This window comes from Lagenorhynchus albirostris, chromosome 3 (genome assembly GCF_949774975.1).
Source record: "Lagenorhynchus albirostris chromosome 3, mLagAlb1.1, whole genome shotgun sequence".
Lineage (NCBI taxonomy): Eukaryota > Metazoa > Chordata > Mammalia > Artiodactyla > Delphinidae > Lagenorhynchus > Lagenorhynchus albirostris.
In genome coordinates, this window is record NC_083097.1 from 46,936,737 (window position 1) to 46,961,588 (window position 24,852).

The window sequence follows — 24,852 nt, forward strand, 5'->3', positions numbered from 1 at the left end:
AGTTAAGAGATAACAACAATAAATTTATTCCTAAATTACAAATAATAATAAACATCAAGTAAAAAATACTACTAAATGTTCAAAATGTTCAAAAGAAATCCTTTATTTACAAGTAACAGGCAGATCACCAAGAGACATGGGTTAGCACTTAAACATCATTTTAAAATGGAATTTTTCAGGAGGCTGAGTGTAACCTCCCTTATGTGGCAAAACCAAAAAATCTCATGAAATCTGAAAGTCATTTTTCTTTTCTCCTTCTATTCAAAAAACTTCCACTTCCATTAAACAGATAGATTATTCAGTAAATGGTGCAAAAATAAGGGGATACCAGTTTAGAAAAAAATATATGGCTGAATGTCTATGTCACTCCTTACATGCATTGATAAACATCTCGATTATAGAGAAGACAAAATACTCAATGTTAAGAAATGAAAACACGTTCACAAAATGATTTAGTCAACAGGTAACTTATAGTCAAGGAAGATGTGATGAAAATGTTGGCTCACTTAGACTCTGCTGGGATTCTTAAGAAATTGTAGGAGGACATAAGGTATTTGACAGAACTCAGGGCCACAACCCAGTTGTTAATTAAAGGTGTCACTGGATGGTGCACAGGATTCATACCACAGAAGTTTGTGCTATCGGGGCCAAAGCCCTGGGACCTAGATTTTCTAGATTTCAAGTTGCAAACCACCCTGCCTACCTCCACGTTGACTGGCAGTGACTGAAGTAAGGTGTGGGCAGAATCACACACAAAAGACTAACCAAAAACTCAAAAGATCTAACCAAGATTTACCAGAGTTAAAAGTAAAAGTTTGTGAAGAAGAGTGTTATCCTGGCTGGGGGGTTGGGGCAGAATTTCTGCTTGGCATGGTATCTACAGGAGGAAGAATTTGACGACTCACTTTTTCCAACTCTATCATTCCTGTCTTTTCTGATCTCTCACTAGAAATAATCCATTGGCTCTTTTCTAACCAAAGTTCCCCCTTAGGCTCCATTCTCTCTCACAAGACATTATGGGTCTCTTCATGCCACCCATTCTTCTGGGAACCCCTCCTGAATAGGCAGTCCACTCCACCGTTTGTATGTATATATGTATATTTATGTGTTAGTACTTATTCACTAATATGGCTGTACCTCATGCAACATGATGACTGAAAAGAAGAAAAAAGAAGAATGATCATTTTCTCAGTTCACTCCATATAGCTTTTATTGTCGTACTTGTTATTACTACGGAATATACCTCCTTTCCCTCTTCTGTACGATAACCAATCACAGTACGTGTAAGACAGCTCACCATAGAGGATTAATAATCTTTAAAAACTGTTTCAAACAGCTATCATTTCATCATCGAATGCAATTGAAAGGAAATGAATTTGTTTGTCAAGTTTAGGGGAAAAAAGAAAACCATAAGAATGTTAGAAAACATGGGTGAAATTATCCATAATCTTGGAGTAGAAAAGCCTTGTTAAGCAAAATACAAAAATGAGGAAGCTGTAAAGGAAAACATCAATTACCTTGTAACAACATAAAAGGCATTCCTCCACTGCTTATTATTCAATTTCATCATAGGTTTATGCAATATTTAAAAAAAAAATCTCAAATTAATTAGCTCAATTTTTTTCAACTGAAACATTCAGTTACCATCCTAAATCCTTTTCCCTCACAAAGAACACAGGGATTCTTGGCTGGGGTTAGTTTCTGAGTCTATCTATGTGATAGAATTCATTTCTACTGTAGAACGGAGAAAGGGAAAAGCTGAGTTAAAGCAAGACATTAAGAAATGGGCCAGTATTCTAACTCCATTTTTTTTAAATGTATTCATTAATCCACCAGTCAGTTAACAAAAATATATTGTTTTCATTAAGTCCCCATGAGATCAGACATACCCATGCTGAGAGAGAGACAAGTAAAACACATTCCAAATCCAAATAAGTTATTTTGTTATCATCCATCCCTTTGTTCCCCTTCATTACTGCAGAGACAGATTCTAAAGAAATTGAAAGACTACAGTAACAAGAATAAAATAACCTATTTCATTAACTTCCATTCCTCTGGATTTTAACACAATTTTATTTCACTAGTTCTTTGTGGACATGCAAATTATTTTTAGTTTGCACTACCCTACCTGAAAGACTAAAACTCAATTTCACATTTGTGTCACAGAAAACAGGTCACAGTTTTCACTCTATCTTCAGGTTTTTTCTTTCTTTTCTGCTGCATTTTTACCTTATAAATGATACTGATTGTGATTTTTCTCAGAGTCTAGTCTGGGTGACTTGGTAAAAATTTTTAAATTTCAGAAGAAAGAAAGTTTAAATAGCAGTGAGGGGAAAGGAAATCTCGTATTTATTATGCAACTATTATATATGGTATGGTGCTGTGCTAGACATCTTAACATGCCTTATCTGTTTAGTTTTCATAACAAGCGTATGATGTAGTTATTCTAATCTATATTATTTTTGGATGAGACAACTAAGGCTCAACTATAGCTCAGTAACAGCTAGTAATTGATAGGCTGGTCTTTGAACACTGGTCAACATAATTTAAGGATTAAAAGAAGGGAACAAATCAAAAAAGAGGGAGGGAAAGTAAACACATCTCAGGGTTTGGATTTAAAAGTCTTCATTGCTAATGCCTTCCCAATTCCTGATAAAAGTGGTTTCTTATCTGCAAAAAAAAAAAAAGATAATAACACAGCCTAATTTACAAGGTTATTATGAGTCTCAAATAAGGCACTGTTTGTAAAATCACTTTGTAAATTGAAAAGCATCATATAAATTTTTTGTATAGCAATTATCCCAATGAGGTGTCTGTACATACACAAAAGAGAGCACTTGATAAGAGAATGAAAATGCTTCAGAAAAACTATGGAGAGAAACAGATAATGACATAGATGATATATAATGACATAGATGAAATAACAGATGAGAACTTCTTACTAAATTACAATGAACTGTTTATACAATTCTGAAGAATACTTTCATCTGACTTTTTAATTTTTTTGTATTCAGTAATGGAAATAAATAAAACATTCAGTAGTTTAATTTTAAAGAGGGGGATAAAACTAGGAAAGCTCAAGTGAAAACAGAAAGCCATGAAAGATAGAAAGCACAACAATCTAATCATAAAAACATTTTCAAGTTTGGGGATCAAAATATGTACCTGGCAACATATTTCAGGGTCATGATTACTGAAATAAACTATTTTATAGATGATGCAAAATTGTGTTGCCTTCAGAAACTAAACTATAGTGGAATTTGGAACAAAGGAGAGTCCATCTATCAAAGGTGGACTCGACACATTGGCATTCGTGGTGTGCATCAGCTGGCTGGAAAGATTAAGCAAGAGTAATGTACACAGGATGGACCTAGAGATTATCATACTAAGCGAACTAGGTCAGAAAGAGAAAGACAAATACATGTGATATCACTTATATGTGGAATCTAAAAGATGACACAAATGATGAAACAGAAAAAGACTCATAGATGTAGAGAACAGACTTGTAGTTGCCAAGGGGGGAGGATAGGATTGGGAGTTTGGGACTAGCAGATGCAAACTAGTATATATAGGATGGATAAACAACAAGATTCTACTGTATAGCACAGGGAACTATATTCAATATCCTGTGTTAAACCATCATGGAAAAGAATATGAAAAAGTATATGTGTGTGTGTGTATATATATATATAAATAACTGAATCACTTTGCTGTACACCAGAAATTAACACAACACTGTAAATCAACTATACTTCAATAAAATTTAAAAAAAAATAATGTACACAAACCAAACTTGTTTGCTCCTTTGTAAATACAAGGAGAGAGCAATTGTTTTTAGAGCAAGAAACAAAACCAAAAAACCCTATATGTCTAAGAAGATTTAGCTGATTCCTGAAATTATCTTGTGCAGGATATGTAAAGAGAAATATCTTTTGCAGAGATGGGACAATGATGAAGACTATGCTGATCTGAGGTAGAAGAAAGGGTTAACTCATGCAAGGAGTGATTTGAATAAAAGCTCTTGCTATTCCAAAGCTCACATGTACTTTATAAAGCTCTTTTCCGGGAAGGATGAAAACCCATCTAGCCACTTAGACGAATCCACTCAAATCTGAAAGACCGTGCTCTAATTAGAATGAAGCATTTGGAAAAACATGTTCAAAAGGTCATATGGCCCACATGGCCAATTATCTAAGAGAAACTGCTATTTGCATAGGTGCCATCTTACAATCTATTTACAGTTACAAGAAAGAAACCGAATGACTTAATACCTTCCCTCCCTATACCCAGACAACAAGTCTAAAATCTACTTTTGATCAAGATGTATGCATATAACAACTTTAATATTTTTAAATAACTTGACTTCAGTTTTATTATTAAAACCTACATAAAATTTTTGGCTTTTTCCTCATATTCTATGCTATTATTTCAAATATTTATACTGTAGGTATTTTAAGCGTTAAGTCCTAGCTCATTTTTGTACCTCAGTTTGTCCATCAAATAGGGATAAAAATGGTACTCACAGAATAGTTTTGAGGATTAACTAAAATGAGTAAACATATATAATGTGTTGGTATTTGGTAGCGCTCAATACATTTTTGTTACAAAATACTGTATTACAAAAGTATTTTATAAGGTAATTTGAAATAGCATAGCCTATGCCAAGAACTCCAGTAGCAGTATACACACAGGTGTGTGTGTGTGTGTGTGTGAGTGTGCATACATGCACACAGATAGATACACAAAGTATTTGCCCCCAAGTATTCAGACTTCTGTGGACAAACAATGAACAAAGCGCTCTTGCCAGATAACCACGTGACATTCAGAGCCCTTCCCACTACTTCTGGGCAATACCCAAGGGAGAGGAACTTGCGTGTACCGAGGTGGTATTTGTCACAACTCCCTCTGAACAGTTGTCCCAGTTAATGTACCATCACTGCTTCCTCCCTGCTCTTTTCTTCCCTTGTCTCAAGTGTGAATATAGCCTTCTTCCTCCTCACACCCTGGGGCAAAATTGTTACAATGATGTTCTAATTACAGGCTTAAAGAGAGGTTTGAGAAAAAAAATAATAAAACAAACAAAATCTTTAAAACCCATCAACTCAGTACTCCTAAAAGGCCTTTAACCAGGCCATCTCTGCTGTGGGAACCATTTGCAAGTCCCCACCTGCTGCCATGTGCCTCCTTCCCTGCAAGGGCTTTCTCCCACCTTTTCACTTCCCAGAGTTCTCCAGAACACTGCCCTTCCCCAAACTGTATCTCCCTTGAACAGCCACGGACACGTTAAAAAATTCTAGCACTTTATTATGGAAAAGGGTTTACCTTTCTTAGGATGTAACCTCTCTTTCCAACAAGCCTCGGGGCCTCCATTCACAATTAAAACGTCTCCCTAAACAAAAATCTCCTCCATTTTCTGTCACACTACAGAATGCAAAAACATCTGGAGTTTACCATAACATTGTTGTCCAACTGTAGGTATATCTACAAACAGCAGAATCTAATTGGTATGTTACAATTTATTTTTAGTAGACACATGGTGTAAAAGTGCATTAGCATATAACTGATGCCTGCAGTCACACAGTTACATATGTGAGGCTCAGTGGTATAGTGACCGGAGGAAGGAATTTAGAATCAAAAGATCTGGAAAGTACATCTAGGCTTCTCCATTACTAGCTGTGTGGGCATACTAACTCACTTAATCTGACTAAGGCTCATTTTGAATCTCTGTAAAATGAGGATAAAAATAACTGCGTATCCTACCTGCAAGCTTTTGTGAGGAAAAGAACAATAAAATGTTGGGATGGTATATGAAACAATTGCATTTTAAATTATAAGTTATTATCATTATTAGTCATGTTAGCACACATATTAGATCTTAATTCCACTTGATATCTAGTATAAAAATCTAACATTCATCCAATCCGTTTATATACAAAATCATATATGCACGATCAGCCTTTACTATAATTATTCTTTAAAAAAATAATGAATTATGAATGATGGCTGTAATAGAAATTACACACATACACTTATAAAGTCAGCTTCTACTTTGTTACAGATCTAGCCTTTAAGAGCTAGTTTAAATTCTAATCAAAAGCAATTGTGAAAATATATAGATTCAAAACAAGACAGTACACTGCTAATAGGAAAAAGTAAGATCTGCAACAGAAATGGATAAAGTAACAAATGTTACTAGCTTCCATATACAACACATACATAACTTTACTGGTCCTCTCTACTTTGGTATATACTTTAATGACACCCACAATGGTAAGGAAAAATAAAGTGATTCCCAAGTCATTGGCAGAGTAGGAAGTACAGTTGGAATGAGGAAGACTCAGATAACTGCAGTAACATTTGTTGCTTGTTTAGATGTTGGGAGGGATAATGAGCAAGGAGTTGAGGAAGGTTCCCAGGGCTCTGGCTTAGACCATTGGCTTGATGCCTGGGGCAGCAAATGCCGTAGAGAATAGAGAAGCAGAAGCATGTTTAGAGAGGAGAAAGAATAGTGCATGAATCTAGTTTGGGAAATGTGTGGAGATAATGAATGTCCAACCTGCAACTGAATAAAATTCTGAAACTAAAACTAGAAATCTGAAATGGACATGGAGATTTAGACACAAACAGAAAACAGATAAAGACTGGAAAGGAGGTAAGATTATCTTAGAATATCCTGTGGGCCAAAGATAGGAACTTGGGGAACAGCATTAAGGGGCATACAGACCTGAAAGGAAATATTTAAATAAATATCAGGAAGAGAAGAGGAATTGTCCAAAGAAGTACATATGGGCAGCAGTGTCAAAAGCAAATTGAAGATCTAATTCATTTACCAAGGCCAAAAGCAGAGATAGAAAAGAGATGAGCAAGACTGCAGTTGAGTATGTAGGAGGGAGGGGGTAATTGACTAAGTCCTCTGAGGAGCTGGAGGTGTTGGTCCTGAACAGGAGGAATATCTTCAGCCTCTCAGACTTGAAGAAGGAAAGCAAAAATCATGAGAGCATATGTGCAGGTTATTTGGGGGACACAAAAAGTGGATAGGAAACTGGAATAGTTCACTCCAATAAAGTATTTTTACTGCATATTTTAAGTATATTCTTACTGCGTATAGAATTCTAGGTTAACAGTTTTGTCTCAGTAAAGATGCCACTCCTATGTCTTCTTGCCTGCATAGTTTCTGAGGATAAGTTTACTGTAATTCTCATCCTTGTTCCTCTGTATGTAATTTGTCTTCTTTCTCTACATTCAAGATGTTCTCTTTGTGTCTTGATTTCAGCCATTTGAATATGATATGCTTGTGTGTGTGTGTGTGTGTGTGTGTGTGTGTGTGTGTACTTTGGTATGTATCTTGCTTGGTGTACTCTGAGCTTTAGAGTCTGATGTGGTGTGTGTCATTTTGAAAAATTTTCAGTCATTATTTCTTCAAACATTTCTTCTACCTCAATTTCTCTTTCTTTTCCTTCTGTGATTTCAATTATGCATATGCTATACCACTTATATTATAGCTCTTGGATGATCTGTTATGTTCTCTTTTTTCTACGTTTTCTTTCCTTTTTGTATTCCAGTTTGAGTAATTTCTGACTTATCTTCAAATTCACTGATTCTGTTCTTGGCTGTGTCAAGCCTACTAATAGGCCCAAAGACACTCTTCATCTTTGTTACTGTGTTTTTTATTTCTAGCATTTCATTGGATTCTTTCTTATAGTTTCCATCTCTCTGCTGAAATTATCTATTTGATCTTACATGTTGTCAATCTTTTCCATTAGAGACTTTAACATACTAATCATATTTAAATTCCTAGACTGATAATTTTAACATTTGGGCCACATCTGGGATGCTTCTGTATATTATTTTGTCCTTTTGAAGTATTTTCTCTTGTCTTTCTATTTGCCTAATATTTTTTTACTGAAAATTGGATATCTTGTGTTGGACAGTGGATACTGAGGTGAATAAATTTTTATGCTTAAAGATGAGCAAAGTTTTCCTTCTGCTAGGCCTTTTGCATGGGAATTTGAATTAATCTAGTCAGGAACGGGACTAGATTTGAGGGATTTTGTTCTTATAATTAACCTCAGTGCACCACAGGCATCAAATTTCTCTAATAACACCACGTGCATAGGTTATGGCAGCAGTCCCCAACCTTCCTGGCACCAGGAACCAGTTTCGTGGAGGACAATTTTTCTGCAGATAGGGGCGGGGGTGATGATTCAGGCAGTAATGCAATCGACGGTTCAGGCAGTAATGCGAGTGATGGGGAGCGGCAGAAGAAGCGTCACTAGCTCACCCACCATTCACCTCCTGCTGTGCGGCCTGGTTCCAAACAGGCTGTGGACCAACCTGGGGGTTGGGAAACCCTGGATTATGGAATGGCTTTCCAGTGGTTGTTTTCTTAATATGTGCTCCATCCTTAGTTTTGGGTCTCTCCTTTGTGCTGGGCCCCCAGAGAATCTGTCTCTGGAAGCTCTTGCAGCCTATTCCACTGTTATTTTCACTCAATGCTGGTTAGGATGTTGATGGGAGATCAGGGAAGAAGAGTGTTCCTTGATGTTCTGATTAAGCCTCAGTCTTAGGTAGGCACTGTGCTCCCGGGGCTCAGGGATGTGGTCATCACAAGTGCTTCTGCTTCTCCTCCAACTGTAGTGCTGGTCCTAGCAAATATTCTTACCTCCCACTCTGAAGACAGAGCTTTATTTTCCTGTTCCCTTCTTCACCAATGGATTTCCCCCAGTACCCTAAGTCAGAAATTCTTACTGCTCTTCCCTTTGCAGAGTAACTCTTTAATTCCACTGGGGAGATGGGTCTGGTTTCAATAGTGCCTGCTGTTCTCCCCAGTCTTCCCTGTGAGCACCTGGTGAGGTTTGTAGAGGAAAAGTCTGCTACAGGATTCCCCCACAACCCTGCATATGCAACAGCCAGTGTGTCCATACTCTCACGCTAGCCCACACTCAACCTTTAGCAATTCATTAAAAATTTTCTCTGACTCTCCTTACTGCTTTACATAGCATCTGATGTAAGCAAATGACGGCATCCTTTCTCTTCTTCTTGACAAGTGTCTGCCTATCTCCTTCCAGATTTGGGGTTGCTTGGTTGTCCTACAACCTCAATTCTCTGATGGATTTTTTTAAAGTCATGAATATGTAGTGTGTCTAGATTTTTACTTGATGGCAGGGTGGGACTGACACTCTTTGCAACATTCTACATCTCTGAGCTTAAACCAGAAGTTGGAGAGTTCACCCCAGAACCCCTCAATGTTCTGAAGTTAAGAAGTTATTCTGCTGGGAGTAATAGAAGTAATAGAGTTTAGTGACTGTTTGGATTCATTGATAATTCAGTCCCTTCGAATATTTTTAGTGGAATGGGGATGCTCTCTGCTGAGAACCGACCTTGCTTATGCAAACAATATGTCTAAAAAAACATAAAGACTTCATCAGAACTTTGAAAGATATTGTTATAAGACCATCTCATAATCTCCTCAGAAAAGACTGTGCCAACATTAGAAGACTCTATCAGAAAGTTTTTCACTTATATCTATTCTAAGCCACTTTTATCAACATCTAACCCCATTTGTGGGGGTGGCGGGTGTTTTCGGTTTTCCCTTCTCACCTCAAAAGTTTTTCAGCAATGTTTTGGGAAGTCAGAACATACAAATGCTTTCTAAATAGATAACACTACCCACTGGAGGAGATACTCCTCTCTGACTACTTTGCCAATTATTTCATTTACATTGGGTGAGGAAATACATCTTCTGAATTCCTGCATGAGCAATTCAACAACAACAGAAAAAGAATCTTTTATGTCTTTCTATGTGTACGTTCCGGGGATTTCTCATGGCTTCCTCAACGCCCTCGTTTATCTTCGAATATCCCTTCAGAGACTATTGCTTCTGAGCAATATCTAGGTCTCACTTGGTATGATTCATCTTATATTGAAATGCAACCCTTCTGGTAAATTAATGCTATGTAATGGCCTCTTCTAGAAAAACATAAGTTGGGCATTTAATATTTTAAAGTACAAAGCAGAAATGAAGACCTGTAAAACTTGTAGCTTGTTGTTTTAAATGAGTTTGTAGAAAAGATGATTTTTGTTGTACCACTGTGGTATTATTGTTTGAGTAGTTGTAATACATTTGGTTTTTAATGCTCAGTGAGCCAGATTCTCTGAAGAGCTTAAATCTCAATCTGGAAGTGAATTGGTGGACTGTTAATTATCCAAACTTCTGGGGTATCATTTGGTGTGCAGCTCCATGGGGTATGACTGCTGTAGTACAGTCTAATAGTTGGTGAGGGCTTAATAAATATTGTTGACTGAATTAAATTCAGGAGGCTGAGGGCTATAAACATGGCCAAATCACTAGCACAGAAGCATTATTGCCAACACTGAAGTCCAGGCTTCCATAATAGTAAGGAGTTTGCAGGGAGGACAGATACGACCATAAGAGAGTTATAAGCTAAATGTCTTCTTCCCAGTGCTTGTGCTAATACTGGATCTGTACCCCAAATTCCATGTGTGTGGTGTGTGACCAATCTAGGCAATAGAAGGAACTAGGAAGCAAGGTCAGAGGCTCTAACTACATAACCATTAACCATTCTTGGCCGTGGCATAAAGGCCTTTAATATACACAACTTAGGGAAACGTGTGAACTGTTAAGAATGACTTTTTCTAACAATAAAAGTGAAGGTTTATTTGGGGGTGTTTTGTTTTGTTTTTTTGCGGTACGTGGGCCTCTCACTGTTGTGGCCTCTCCCGTTGCGGAGCACAGGCTCCGGACGCGCAGGCTCAGCGGCCATGGCTCACGGGCCCAGCCGCTCCACAGCATGTGGGATCTTCCCGGGCCGGGGCACGAACCCGTAGTCCCTGCATCGGCAGGCGGACTCTCAACCACTGCACCACCAGGGAAGCCCTTTGGGGGTGTTTTTGCTTGGTTGGTTTGGCTTTTTGTTTATTTTTATTTTGCAACATGCTTTCAATACTGTTTTCTCACTTTACCCTTGAAACAATCATAGTAGATATTGAGAGCACTTGATAATAATCTAATGATTTATGGTTTTCTCATCCTCCTTCCCCTACCAGGACATAGATACAAAGTGGCAAAACCTAGACTATAACTCAGGACCTTAAGGACCATCCCTGGGCTGACTTTGAAAGCACTTACCTTGGGAAACTGTGTAAACACATTGATAAGTTTAACTGACATTCTTTTTAACCTTCAAAATACTTGCTTATAGGTGGCCATTTTAATAATAAAAAATGATATCTAACTCTAACTTAAGAAAAAGAAAACTGGCTTTAATTAAAATTAAGTGGCCTTTATAAGTAAACATTTTTTTTCTGGAGCAATATACTATTAATAGAAAGCTTCACCAAATTATTATGCTTTTCTTCTTAATTTCACTTTGTTACAGAGCAATATTATCTGTACGCGTCATTCCTTAATATTTATCATCAACTCAACAAAACTTCTCTCCATTTTTATGTATCTTTGATGTTTACATGGTGAAGTACAATATAGGCAATTATTTCTTGGATATAATCATTCAGAATTCAACGCCAACTCGAAAGTGTCCAAAAATGAAATAGCAAACACATCACAATATCAGGGGGAAAAAAAGTGGAGGTGGTTTTCAAAGGCAACAATGTAATGATTGACTATGGCCGCTAAAATTGTCATGTGATTGATTTCAGAGCAAATGGTGGCTGGTCAGCCCCTACTCTTTCAGACCTTTCCTCCATACTCACATTCATTTATACTCGGCTATTCTTGCACTATTGTTGATTATCTGAGAAAAATTCTTTTTAACCACTTGAAAATAATCTATGTTTCTGAAACAATGAGCGTAATTGACAAGCATGGCACATTATTCACAGTTTAAAATATCCTGACAAAGGGGATACCCAGGATGCAAAGAACAAGTACACAGAGGTGTAAGAGGGATACGACTTCAGCATCCCTAGGAAGAATTAAAGATTAAGGTGGGACAGTCTTGGGCAGTCAGGGTGGGGTGGGGGGATGAAATAATAAATAGAATATTATAAAAGTTAGAAATTGAGTTGTCAAATATGCTCTATAAGAGTAGAGACCATATGTATCTTACTCCCCATTGGATACCCAGAACCTAGCAAGCACAGTTCCTAACACACAGTAGCCATTAAATAAATATTTTTTGAATTTTGTAAAGAAAGAGCACAAGCATGAAGGCAGGAGTAAATGACCAAAGGAATAAAACCTCTGAAACTACAAGTTCTCATTTCAGTTTACTGCTAACAAAGACACAAGCAAGAATATTATTTTAGTTTTGCTTTGTACTTTGCAAGTTTCAAAGCGTCTTAACCAATAGTATCTCCTCCGACCTTCTTTGGACTTAAAGAGAGACCAGCAGTGAAAAATCCAGTTTCTATATACTTAACTTCATCAGGATTCTAAGCTGCTCCAATTCTTTCAATCTCATCCTTAGGTGGTGATGGATATAGCAGAGAAAGGAGGCCAGTCTGGAAAGGGATCCATTATTTTTACTTGAACCATAAAGCCCCCAGAATAATCAGTCTTACAGAGTAATTGTGAGGGACAATCACATGCAGATACCTCTGAAGTGCCCTAACAAAATGTATCATTTTTTCTAAATTTCTTTTCAGTCTCCCCTCTCCAAGTAGGCACCAATGGAATGAAATGGCATAAATTTCTCAGCCTGGGCCATTAAAAGAGCAGTTGCTTCTCAAAACTCAGCAATGTAAAAGTACAACTGGAAAACATTATTTTTTAAGAAAAAGATTCATTTGGTTTACAAATTTTGGACATCTAAAGTCTTTTGTGAAAAGAGGAGATTCCAGGAAGCCTGCTGGGCATACTTCACCAGGTGGGCTCCTGGCTCCTGGTCTCAAAACTGGAAGCCCATTTAGATGGGCTTTAAATTCAGAATGCTAAATACTTCCCAGATACTCTGTGCCCTCCAAACAGCCCAGGATTTGCTTCCAGTTTTGAATAAATACTAAACAACAATTCTATCAAAAAAGAACAGGGAACATCAATTAACAGACATCTAGTGAATGACAATTTTATCCAAGTGTAGAGCATCCGAAAGAATCCTAAGTCAAATAGAGGGCAATTTCGTCAAGAAACCAACAAATCCTATTGAGCAGAAGATACCGTAAATCTCTCCAAACTGGTAGGAAGAAAATGGTACAAGGTACTAAGAAACTGAGAATTTAATGTAAAATACTACAAGATACATTAGAATCCAATACATAAGAGAGTTGATTAATGAAGAAAAATGAAAATTTATCCAGTTCATTCTCTAGATGGGAAGGTCTATAAAAATTCATGAGTTGAGAGAATACCAACAGAGATATTATAAGGAAAAGTACTTAAAAAATTTTTTTAAATAACCCCTGATTTAAAAATACACTATCAGTATAGACAATTTTATGTGCCTCTCCCCTTGTCTGTACCTTTACTTCTCATTCCTGGTTAGCATAAAAGCAGTGGCATTGATAGAGAGAACTGGGATGGCTCAGAGGTAATCAGGTCTGAAATTTACAAACCTCTAAAAAGTTAGCTCAACTGGTAAACCCACTGACAGGAGAAAGTACTTTGGAGACTTATGTTACTGGATTGGATGTTAAGAACAAACAGTATAAAATAAGCAAAATAGGAATAGTAAAGGGAGGAAAAATATTTTAAGTAAAATTAAAATTAGCTCCTAAGGTCTATGAAGAGCTGATTGGAACCTCAAAAATCATCACTGAGTTTCCCTAACATAAAATCTAGAAAATAGGAAATGAAGAGAAACGTGTTAACTGGATAGTTTTCAGTGTTATCCAGTTGGGAGAATATGTGGACTCCAGAATATCAGCCACCAATATCACAGTCACTTACTAATATCGTCCCTTAAAATTATCAGATTCACTGTTATGGACTGAATACTTGTGTCCTCCAAAATTCACATGTTGAAATCCTAACCCCCAATGTAATTATATTGGAGGTGGGGCCTTTGTGAGGTCATCAGGGTTAGATGAGCTCATGAGGTGGGGTCCTTATGATGGGATTAGTGCCCTTATAAGAAGAGACACCAGAGAGCTTGCTCTCTCTCATCTACCACATGAGGACACAGTGAGAAGGCCAGTAAGAGAGCTCTTACCAGCGACCAAATCAGCCAGCACTTTGATCTTGGACTTCAGCCTCCAGAATTGTGAGAAAATGAAATTCTCTTATTTAAGCCACCTAGTCTGCAGTATTTTGTTATGGCAGCCTGAGCTGATAATATACTCTTTTTGCCCCAATGCTTTGATTTTATATTTACCTGGGAACTGATTTTCAATTCAGTTTTATGAACGGTACAACATGACCTAGAATCAAAGAAACTCATAACTGATAGAAAACAGAACTCTTACCTAGTTTAACCACCCATCTTATGTCTGAATCTTTAACATGATATAGATATTGACTAAATGGTCTTGGAAGCTAGACTTGAACCCTTTTAGTGAGCAGAACTTGCTTCATTTCCAGGCATTTCCATTTGATCCATTTCTGGGCCAGATACTATCACTCTGCTCTGTAGCTACAAAAAAGCACTGCAAACCTCAAAATAGAGAGAATTTATCAAGCAGCTTATTATGTGATAGGTGTTTTCACCTTCATTATGATATTTTTTCTATCTTACAGATAAAGACACTAAGGTTCAAAAAAATTAAGTAATTTACTAACAGTCAGATCTTTAAACACCAGTGGATCTGGGGATTGACTCCACATCTCTGAACTCAACAACTGTTCTATTTTCACTGCACCAGTGATCTCTAAATGATACTGATTTTGAAAACAGATGACAGTAAAAGGTAAATATAAATAGAATTCCTAATATTTTCTTTTTAAAGCCACATTGGAGATTGCTGTACTTTATCACATCAGCTCCCTTATACCGGGTAGACAATAAAAAGCTAGATCAGTGAAAGTATATCCATATTGAAAAATGCCAGAACCTAATGTTGGGAGATCATGATTATTATTCTGAATACAAAGACTAGTAAATCTATTATTTTAAAAATTATTTTCAACAGAAGTACAAGCTTCAAGAGTTAAATTTTTAACCTTGGAGGAGTCATACTGTGTTAATATTTCACTGGAGAAATGCCAAGGAAAGCTTGAGTCACAGATGTGATGATAGGGTCGCTGTAAATGGCTCCTTTCCCTTTGGAACCAATGGATTGAAAAGCGTCAATAGAGTTAACTCAGGTCACTAAAGGGCTGGGGTAGAGTAGTGACCACTGTAGCAAATTAAACTGTTTAATTAAAAACAGAGTTGTTGCTACAAGTGCTTTCATAAAACTTTCTAACAGCCTCAGAAAGGATATTCTATGCTAACTATTCTGTCTCTGTCCTAAATTGCTATGCTATGCAGGTAGCAGGGGGAAAAAAATTCTAGATGTTTACAACTAAATGCTGCTCTAGATTAAATGGCTTCATGAAAACATATCTGAGGCAGAAGAAGGCAAGTTTTAAATAGAGAAATCAGTTGATCCGTTATGATTCAGAATAGTAAATAAAAATAAAGCATCCCTTGTACATGGGATTTTCCAGCTATGAAACTTATAGGAGAGTAATAACTCACCAAACCTCATTTTACCAATCGTTATTTTGAGATAAATGGTTTTACACTAAAATTACAGATAAAGACACTAAGGTTCAAAAAAATTAAGTAATTTACTAACAGTCAGATCTTTAAACACCAGTGGATCTGGGGATTGACTCCACATCTCTGAACTCAACAACTGTTCTATTTTCACTGCACCAGTGATCTCTAAATGATACTGATTTTGAAAACAGATGACAGTAAAAGGTAAATATGGTTTTACACTAAAATTTTACATGGTTTTACACTAAAATTTTAGTGTTTTACACTAAAATTTTAAATTTTAAATTTTGTAATTGTTGTGCAAATGTCACTTGTTCAGTCCCATTGAAGCAAAAGTCAGAACAGCAAGAATTGCCCCCAGATTACATAGATGGCAAAGACACTTCCTGAGGTTAACACAGAGAGAAATCTGTTTGAGCTCTGCCCTTTTGGACAGAGAACCAACACCCGGAAAAAAATATAGTCTTAAGCACCCCAAGAGGTATGAAACGCAACAGCTGTCATGTTAGAACTTTAATTATACCTGCAAAAATAAAATGCCAGTCCAATAAGAGGTGGCTTGAAAACTTTAAAAAGAGGTAAGGCCTTCATACCACAGAACTTACGGGAGAACCTTCTGCTTGCGGTAGCCAATGGGGCCATGCCTCACTTTGGTACTGTCCATATGCCCAGTTCCTCCCTTTTGTACCCACTGCAACCACAAATTATCCTCCAAAACCAGCAAAATGTTGCTTTAAGTAAAAAGTGGTTTGTTTATATTCTTATAGTTAACATTTTTCATGGATCCCTTTCAAATAAAGGAAGAATTCAGAGCATTTGTCATTAAAAAGGACACTGTACCAGGTCTTGAATGAGAGGAGAAAAATATGAACACTGCTTTAAATGTTCAAGAACAAATAAGGTGACTGTCTAAAGACGGTTTTTTTTCCCCCTCCTCTTTCATGTTCCTTAAGTTTTCACAATGACAGAAGCAAGATACATAGAGACACACAGGGAGGAGCAGAGCCCATTTTAACACTTAGAACATTCTGTTTGGATTTTTAAATGTCATAATGCCAAAGAAAAACATTCTCAGATTCTAAATCAAATTAATTCTTTCAACCTTCCTCATCAAAAACAGGAAATATCTACTTCTAAGTGCACAATTTTGGTCTCTGTTATGGCAAAGACTTAAGGGGCAGGGGTGACATTCTTAAACCAGTGCAAAATAAAATTTTAAAACTCTGGGCTTCCCTGGTGGTGCAGTGGTTGAGAGTCCGCCTGCCGATGCAGGGGACACGGGTTCGTGCCCCGGTCCGGGAAGATCCCACATGCCGCAGGGCCGCTGGGCCCGTGAGCCATAGCCGCTGAGCCTGCGCGTCCGGAGCCTGTGCTCCGCAACGGGAGAGGCCACAACAGTGAGAGGCCTGCGTATAGCAAAAAAAAAAAAAACCTCTAAAGTGACAAATTCTCACTAGGCAAAAAGTCTGGCTCTTTTCTCGGATAAATAGTAATCTGCTTAGAGTCATTTAATTAAGTGGAAGCACTTTCTTTATGCTAGTGGATTTTCAAGAAGCTAAGAAGCAGTGAAATGAGAGCTCTACTGTTTACATTTGGACAAGTGTATGTAACTCAGATTCTCTTAATCTGGGAAGCATGAGCCTTTCCACCAAGATGAAAATTTTTGCATAAAGCAAATATAAATAGGAAATCTAGCATCATGAAGTACTCGGAGGTCCTTAAAGTCACAGCTCAGTTAATCATTTGCCTTTAGAATATTTTCCTCCAAGAACAGGGAAATGTTTAATAATATATTTTTAATTATTCAAAATATTCTCCCTTTCACCTTTATACATATTTTTCACATCACATGTTTCTGAAATTTAATAAAAGAAGGAAGTATTATATGTATGGTTTGCTTTCAAATTTAACTTATAATAAGAAAAGCTCAGTAACAGAAAGATGTGTTTGCAGTTTGGTAATTTGTATGCAGGTCACCTCCCATTACAATGAGCAGCTCTATGATAATAGAAGGAATTCCAGGCTCCATGCCATGGCCCTTGATTTTACACAATAATCCATACAACTAAACACCAACAAGTAAAAAAAATGAATTTGGACATTCTCTCAGAATTTGTTGAATTTCCTTGGTTGGTTATTAAACAGGGTCAGTACTCAGTCCAAGAACTGGCATACTTCTGGGTACATCCTCATTTTTTTAAAAACCCTACTGGGTACTATACTTCCCTCCCCATTACTCCTGCATTGCTCACCCTTAAAAGCTTGATGGTAATTAATTCTATAGAAAGAATTAAAAATGGCCTTGGGCCATCACCATAGAATCACTGGTTGTAACACAAAGCGTTCCGTACTAGAGAAATGTGTTTGCATTTGTGGTTTCTCTCATGCCTTCAAATGAATGTTCCTACGTCATAACTACATCTGTTTAGATGCCTTTTTTCCCCTTGGGTAAATGAACAAAGGGACATGTTCTTAGAGCTTGCCTGATGGAAATTAACAGTCTACTTTCATCCCTGCCTTGTGTAGCTTTCTTTGAGTTGCTCTATTTGCTTACGCTCTCTTTCATAAGCTAATAGAAATCTAGAAATTATCACCACTTTGGCACCTTAAGAACACTGAGTGGAAATAAGACTTAATCTCCATCAGGGCCTTGAGGACTTTCACTAAAAAAAAAAAACAAAAAACAATTTAAAGGAGGAGATTAGAGGATTAAAGACACATGCCATGGTAGAAAGCTCATGGAAGTGATGACCCACCGATTAAGTATTCACATTATTCATCATGTACATGAACTTGCAGAATGTGATTGATTGAAGTACCTAGATGTAAGTTCAATTTATCCTTTTGAACTTGCCCAGAAAGTTTGATATTCAAGACATAAATTTCCTCAGTTTCAACTTTTTATATTTTCTGCATGCATCCAAAAATCAGGGTTTCCAATATCATACCAGTAGGCACATACAAATGAATGGTAAGGCATATAAACTGGCTGAAAGAGAATTCCCATCAAATGTCAACCAGGCTACAGAGACAAACAAGTCTTCATTTGTTAATAAGCTGCTACAGTCAGAGAACTGAAAGTTAACCAAGGGTTTCTCACAAGTCTCATCATGAAAGCACAGTATTAAAATCCAAAAGAAAACAGTAAAAAGTTGTGGGTACACAGTTTTAGAAAATAAATGAAAACAAAAAGTACTTACACTTTTGCTCCGAGAAAGCAAATCACAGGTATTTCTTTTCATGGTGGTGCTTTAAGTAATTCAAACAGGCAATAGTTGTTTTCAACGTCACTGCTCTCACTGCAACAATTATCCACTCAAAAGCCAATTGGCATTCTGAAGAGAAAGGCAAGGAAATGTTTAATCAAGTATATGATTAACACATGCTCTGAAATGCTGTCTTAGAGTAGGACAGTAATTCTTCAATTATTCATCAAAACAGGTTAAAATGGTGCTGTGTTTAAAGCAGTAAAAGTATACACGAGCAACATTTCCAAAACAGTTTTTGTTAAATGTAAGTTAGAGAAATCAGGCACCATCTGTTTCTCATTAAACATTCAAATGTACATTTCTAGTGGATGAAAAAAAAAAAGGTATGGTAGCCACGACCTAAACTTACACGTATGAAATGAAAATGCATACTGATTTGTGTATGTGCTGATCTGGCTGGTATAGCTACGGCCCCCTCAATTTTCCACTAAGGCAGGGGTCCCCAACCCCCAGGCCGTGGTACCATTCCACGGCCTGCTAGGAACCAGGCCGCACAGCAAGAGGTGAGTGGCGGGCCAGCGAGCGAAGCTTCATCTGCTGCTCCCCATGGCTTGCATTACCGCCTGAGCCATTCCCCCACCCTCTTCCATGGAAAAACTGTCTTCCACGAAGCCCGTCCCTGGTACCAAAAATGCTGGGGACCGCAGCATTAAGGGATTGCTAAGTTAGCTTTGTTCACTGCTGGAATTTTACCTACATCTGCAAGCCCTCTGACCACCGCATAATGGTCTCTTGCTTCATTAGCGATAATCTACAGTACATGGAAGACATTCCAGTGGCTCTTCAGTAAACTTAGTGTAAACATACCCCTTCGGTTCAAAGAGGATGCAAGGAATGGTTGAGAGAAACTGTTTACCTAGTCAAGCAGCAACCATTAAAGAATTATTCTACAGCAGTTGCCACATGAATATGATATCCTCATTGCCTAACCTTCACTTTCGCCAGACATTAAGAAAATTCAGTTTTGAGCTTCGAAGAAAGAGCACATAGAATAGTTAGATGTGTTGTGTTCATTTCTGATATTCAGCTGTATCTGGACATGATTTACATACTTACAGGGCTTATTTGCATTTGTGTTGAAGTGCCTTTTGCCAAAGAAGCTACTCTGAGGGAAAGAGGATGAGGCAGGCAGGCCTGAAAAAACCACAAGAACTCTGACATTGTACGTATAGACTGGTCCTAACAGCATGTAGTTCTGTCACTTAGATTTGTTCTAAGCTTCTCAGAAGACTTGTGTCTGAGATTGAAGGAAAAGAGTAACAGTGAGCAAGGTCTGAAAAAGTTTGTTTTGCTCAAATGATTGAAAAATATCAAAGTGCAAAGTAGTGTGAGTTACACACTGAAAAACATAAAACAAAATAACTATACAGACTTTTAAAAAACATACAAAACTAAAGGAGAGAGGACTCCAGGGGAACACAGCGTCTGTGTGGGCCCCTGGGGGAGGCCAGCCTAAAGCAGCACAAGAACCCAGTGGTCCCCACGGGAGCGGACAGGGACCTTCACCCAGCAACCCGCAGTAGCGCCCTCTCAAGGCTCAAAGGTTTGTCTGAACACGTGTGAGTCACCCCTCAAGATTTATGAAGATAGAAGGGAGATGCCTTTAAGGAGGCCAGAGATCCCACAACAGCAAAGTGGAGCTGGAGGCAGAGAAATAGAATTTATTGTTGCTAAGAATATCCCTAGATACGACTTGGGGACCCAAATGGCAGTGAGGAGGAAAGCCTGTTTCCGGGGTTGATGAAAACGCTTCCTGAGGTTAGAGAAAAATACACAATCAAATGTGAGTTGTTAGAATAAAAATAATTTCTTTGAGTATGCAAGGATTTTGCTTAAGTGAGTGGGGATTGGAGGGAGGAGTTGACCCACAAATGCTAAGTTCTCAGCTACTATACCTCCAGGAATTTAGTCATCTTTACTGATTAGTTATAATGCCAAGCATTTCATAAGTTCTCAGAAAATGTGAAATTATGTTATTCACCTAGATCAATTTAAGAAGTGAACAGAAATAATATAAACCGTGAACCAAATATTACATATCTAGGGAGGGGGAAAAATCAGCTAAATGCTGTGGGAAGCTTACACACTATCAGAGAAAAACTCATTTGAAATATTTAATTATTCATTCAGTATTTAATGAGTACCCTTAAGGGTAACCATAGAATAGTTGCCCCAGTGGACTAGTGACTCAGTGGTTTTAAATTAACTAATCAGTCAAATCAGACAAATGATGGATTTGACCTGGTAAGATTTGCTGAATTAATCAGGTTTTTAACCAATTTTCCTTGACATATTTAAAGACCATCATTAAGAGGTACTTTCCTATAGGAATTTAGAACCTGTAGAAATCTGAATAGACAAAGGGATTTAACTGAAAACTGTTGGCTAAAGTGATGGCCCTTCTCAGCCTGTTTACCTAGGAGGCAGCAAGGCCTTGCTAAGAGTATGGATCTTGAAACCAAATAGACAGGTTAGAATTTCAACTCTCCAATGGCATTCTGTGCAGCATTAGGTAAGTTACTTAACCTCTCTGAGCTTTTTCCAGATCTGAAAAAGAGAGATAATAATACTCATGTGTGGAGGAGCTTCAAGATGGCAGAAGGGTAAGACATGGAGATCACATTCCTCCCCACAAATACATCAGAAATACATCTACATGTGGAACAACTCCTACAGAACACCTACTGAATGCTGGCAGAAGACCTCAGACCTCCCAAAAGGCAAGAAACTCCCCACGTACCTGGGTAAGACACAAGAAAAAGGAAAAAACAGAGACAAAAGAATAAGGACGTGACCTGCATCAGTGGGAGGGAGCTGTGGAGGAGGAACGGTTTCCACACACTAGAAGCCCCTTTGCGGCGGAGACTGCTGGTGGCGGAGGGGAGAAGCTTCGGAGTCGCGGAGGAGAGCACAGCAACAGGGGTGCGGAGGGCAAAGCGGAGAGATTCCCGCACAGAGGATCGGTGCCGACCAGCACTCACCAGCCTGAGAGGCTTGTCTGCTCACCCGCCGGGGCGGACGGGGCTGGGAGCTGAGGCTCCGGCTTCGGTCGGAGCGCCAGGAGAGGACGGGGGTTGGCGGCGTGAACACAGCCTGAAGGGGCTAGTCCGCCACAGCTAGCCGGAAGCCCGTGAAAAGGTCTGGAGCTGCCGAAGAGACAAGAGACTTTTTCTTGCCTCTTTGTTTCCTGGCGCGCGAGGAGAGGGGATTAAGAGCGCCGCTTAAAGGAGCTCCAGAGACGGACGCGAGCCGCGGCTAAGAGCGCGGACCCCAGAGACGGGCATGAGACGCTAAGGCTGCTGCTGCCGCCACCAAGAAGCCTGTGTGCGAGCACAGGTCACTCTCCACACCTCACCTCCCGGGAGCCTGCACAGCCCGCCACTGCCAGGGTCCCGTGATCCAGGGACAACTTCCCCAGGAGAACACATGGCGCGTCTCAGGGTGCTGCAACGTCACGCTGGCCTCTGCCGCCGCAGGCTCGCCCCGCATCCGTGCCCCTCCCTCCCCCTGGCCTGAGTGAGCCAGAGCCCCTGAATCGGCTGCTCCTTTAACCGCGTCCTGTCTGAGCGGGAACAGACGCTCTCGGGCAAGCTACACGCAGAGGCGGGTCCAAATCCAAAGCTGAACCCCGGAAGCTGTGCGAACAAAGAAGAGAAAGGGAAATCTCTCCCAGCAGCCTCAGGGGCAGCGGATTAAATCTCCACAATCAACTTGATGTACCATGCATCTGTGGAATACCTGAATAGACAATGAGTCATCCCAAATTAAGGTGGTGCACTTTGGGAGCAACAATATATATATTTGTTTCCTTTTTCTCTTTTTGTGAGTGTGTATGCTTCTGTGTGTGATTTTGTCTGTATAGCTCTGCTTTTACCATTTGTCCTAGGGATCTGTCTTTTTTTTTTTTCTTATAGCTTTAGCGCTTGTTATCATTGGTGGATTTGATTTTTTGGTCTGGTTGCTCTCTTCTCTCTTTTTCTTTATTACTTTTAATATTTTTTAAATTTTTTAATAATTATTTTCATTTTTTTAATTTAATAACTTTATGCTATTTTATTTCTTTCTTTCTTTCTTTCTTTTTTTCTCCCTTTTATTCTGAGTCATGTGGATGACAGGGTCTTGGTGCTCTGGCTGGGCATCAGACCTGTGCCTCTGAGGTGGGAGAGCTAAGTTCAGGACATTGGTCCACCAGAGATTTCCCAGCTCCACATAATATCAAATGGCAAAAATCTCCCAGAGATCTCCATCTCAATGCTAAGACCCAGCTCCACTCAAAGACCAGCAAGCTACAGTGCTGGACATCCTATGCCAAACAACTAGCAAGACAGGAACACAACCCCACCCATTAGCAGAGAGGCTGCCCAAAATCATAAGGTCACAGACACCCCAAAACACACCACCAGACGTGGACCTGCCCACCAGAAAGACAAATTCCAGCCTCATCCACCAGAACACAGGCACTAGTCCCCTCTACCAGGAAGCCTACACAACCCACTAAACCAACTTTAGCCACTGGGGGCAGACACCAAAAAACAAAGGGAACTACGAACCTGCAGCCTGCAAAAAGGAGGCCCCAAACACAGTAAGTTAAGCAAAATGAGAAGACAGAGAAACACACAGCAGATGAAGGAGCAAAGTAAAAACCCACCAGACCAAACAAATGAAGAGGAAATAGGCAGCCTACCTGAAAAAGAATTCAGAGTAATAATAGTAAAGATGATCCAAAATCTTGGAAATAGAATGGAGAAAATACAAGAAACGTTTAACAAGGACCTAGAAGAACTAAAGAGCAAACAAACAATGATGAACAACACAATAAATGAAATTAAAAATTCTCTAGAAGGAATCAATACCAGAATAACTGAGGCAGAAGAACGGATAAGGGACCTGGAAGATAAAATAGTGGAAATAACTATTGCAGAGCAGAATAAAGAAAAAAGAATGAAAAGAATTGAGGGCAGTCTCAGAGACGTCTGGGACAACATTAAATGCACCAACATTCAAATTATAGGGGTCCCAGAAGAAGAAGAGAAAAAGAAAGGGACTGAGAAAATATTTGAAGAGATTATAGTTGAAAACTTCCCTAATATGGGAAAGGAAATACTTAATCAAGTCCAGGAAGTGCAGAGAGTCCCATACAGGATAAATCCAAGGAGAAACATGCCAAGACACATATTAATCAAACTGTCAAAAATTTAATACAAAGAAAATATATTAAAAGCAGCAAGGGAGGAATGACAAATAACATACAAGGGAATCCCCATAAGGTTAACAGCTGATTTTTCAGCAGAAACTCTGCAAGCCAGAAGGGAGTGGCAGGACATATTTAAAGTGATGAAAGGGAAAAACCTACAACCAAGATTACCCAGCAAGGATCTCATTCAGATTCGATGGAGAAATTAAAACCTTTACAGGCAAGCAAAAGCTAAGAGAATTCAGCACCACCAAACCAGCTTTACAACAAATGCTAAAGAAACTTCTCTAGGCAGGAAACACAAGAGAAGGAACAGACCTACAATAACAAACCCAAAACAATTAAGAAAATGGTAATAGGAACATACATATCGATAATTACCTTAATAGTTAATGGATTAAATGCTCCAACCAAAAGACATAGACTGGCTGAATGGACATAAAAACAAGACCCTTATGTATGCTGTCTACAAGGGACCCACTTCAGACCTAGGGACACATACAGACTGAAAGTGAGGGGATGGAAAAAGATATTACATGCAAATGGAAATCAAAAGAAAGAGAGTTTAATTAAGGAAACACTCCCATTTACCACTGCAACATAAAGAATAAAATACCTAGGAATAAACTCTACCTAAGGAGACAAAATACCTGTATTCAGAAAACTATAAGACACTGATGAAAGAAATTAAAAATGATACAAATAGATGGAGAGATATACCATGTTCTTGAATTGGAAGAATCAACATTGTGAAAAAAGACTATACTAC

General features: G+C 38.5%; 1 protein-coding gene across 1 annotated transcript in view; it reads right to left on the reverse strand.

Moving 5' to 3' along the window:
• LOC132518315 (cAMP-specific 3',5'-cyclic phosphodiesterase 4D-like) overlaps positions 1-24,852 on the reverse strand; it is a 624,833-nt gene that overhangs the window by 529,740 nt on the left and 70,241 nt on the right. Inside the window, exon 3 of the mRNA XM_060146309.1 lies at positions 18,821-18,955. Coding sequence (XP_060002292.1) covers positions 18,821-18,862 — 42 coding nt within the window. The 5' untranslated portion in view covers positions 18,863-18,955. The remainder of the gene's footprint in view (positions 1-18,820; positions 18,956-24,852) is intronic.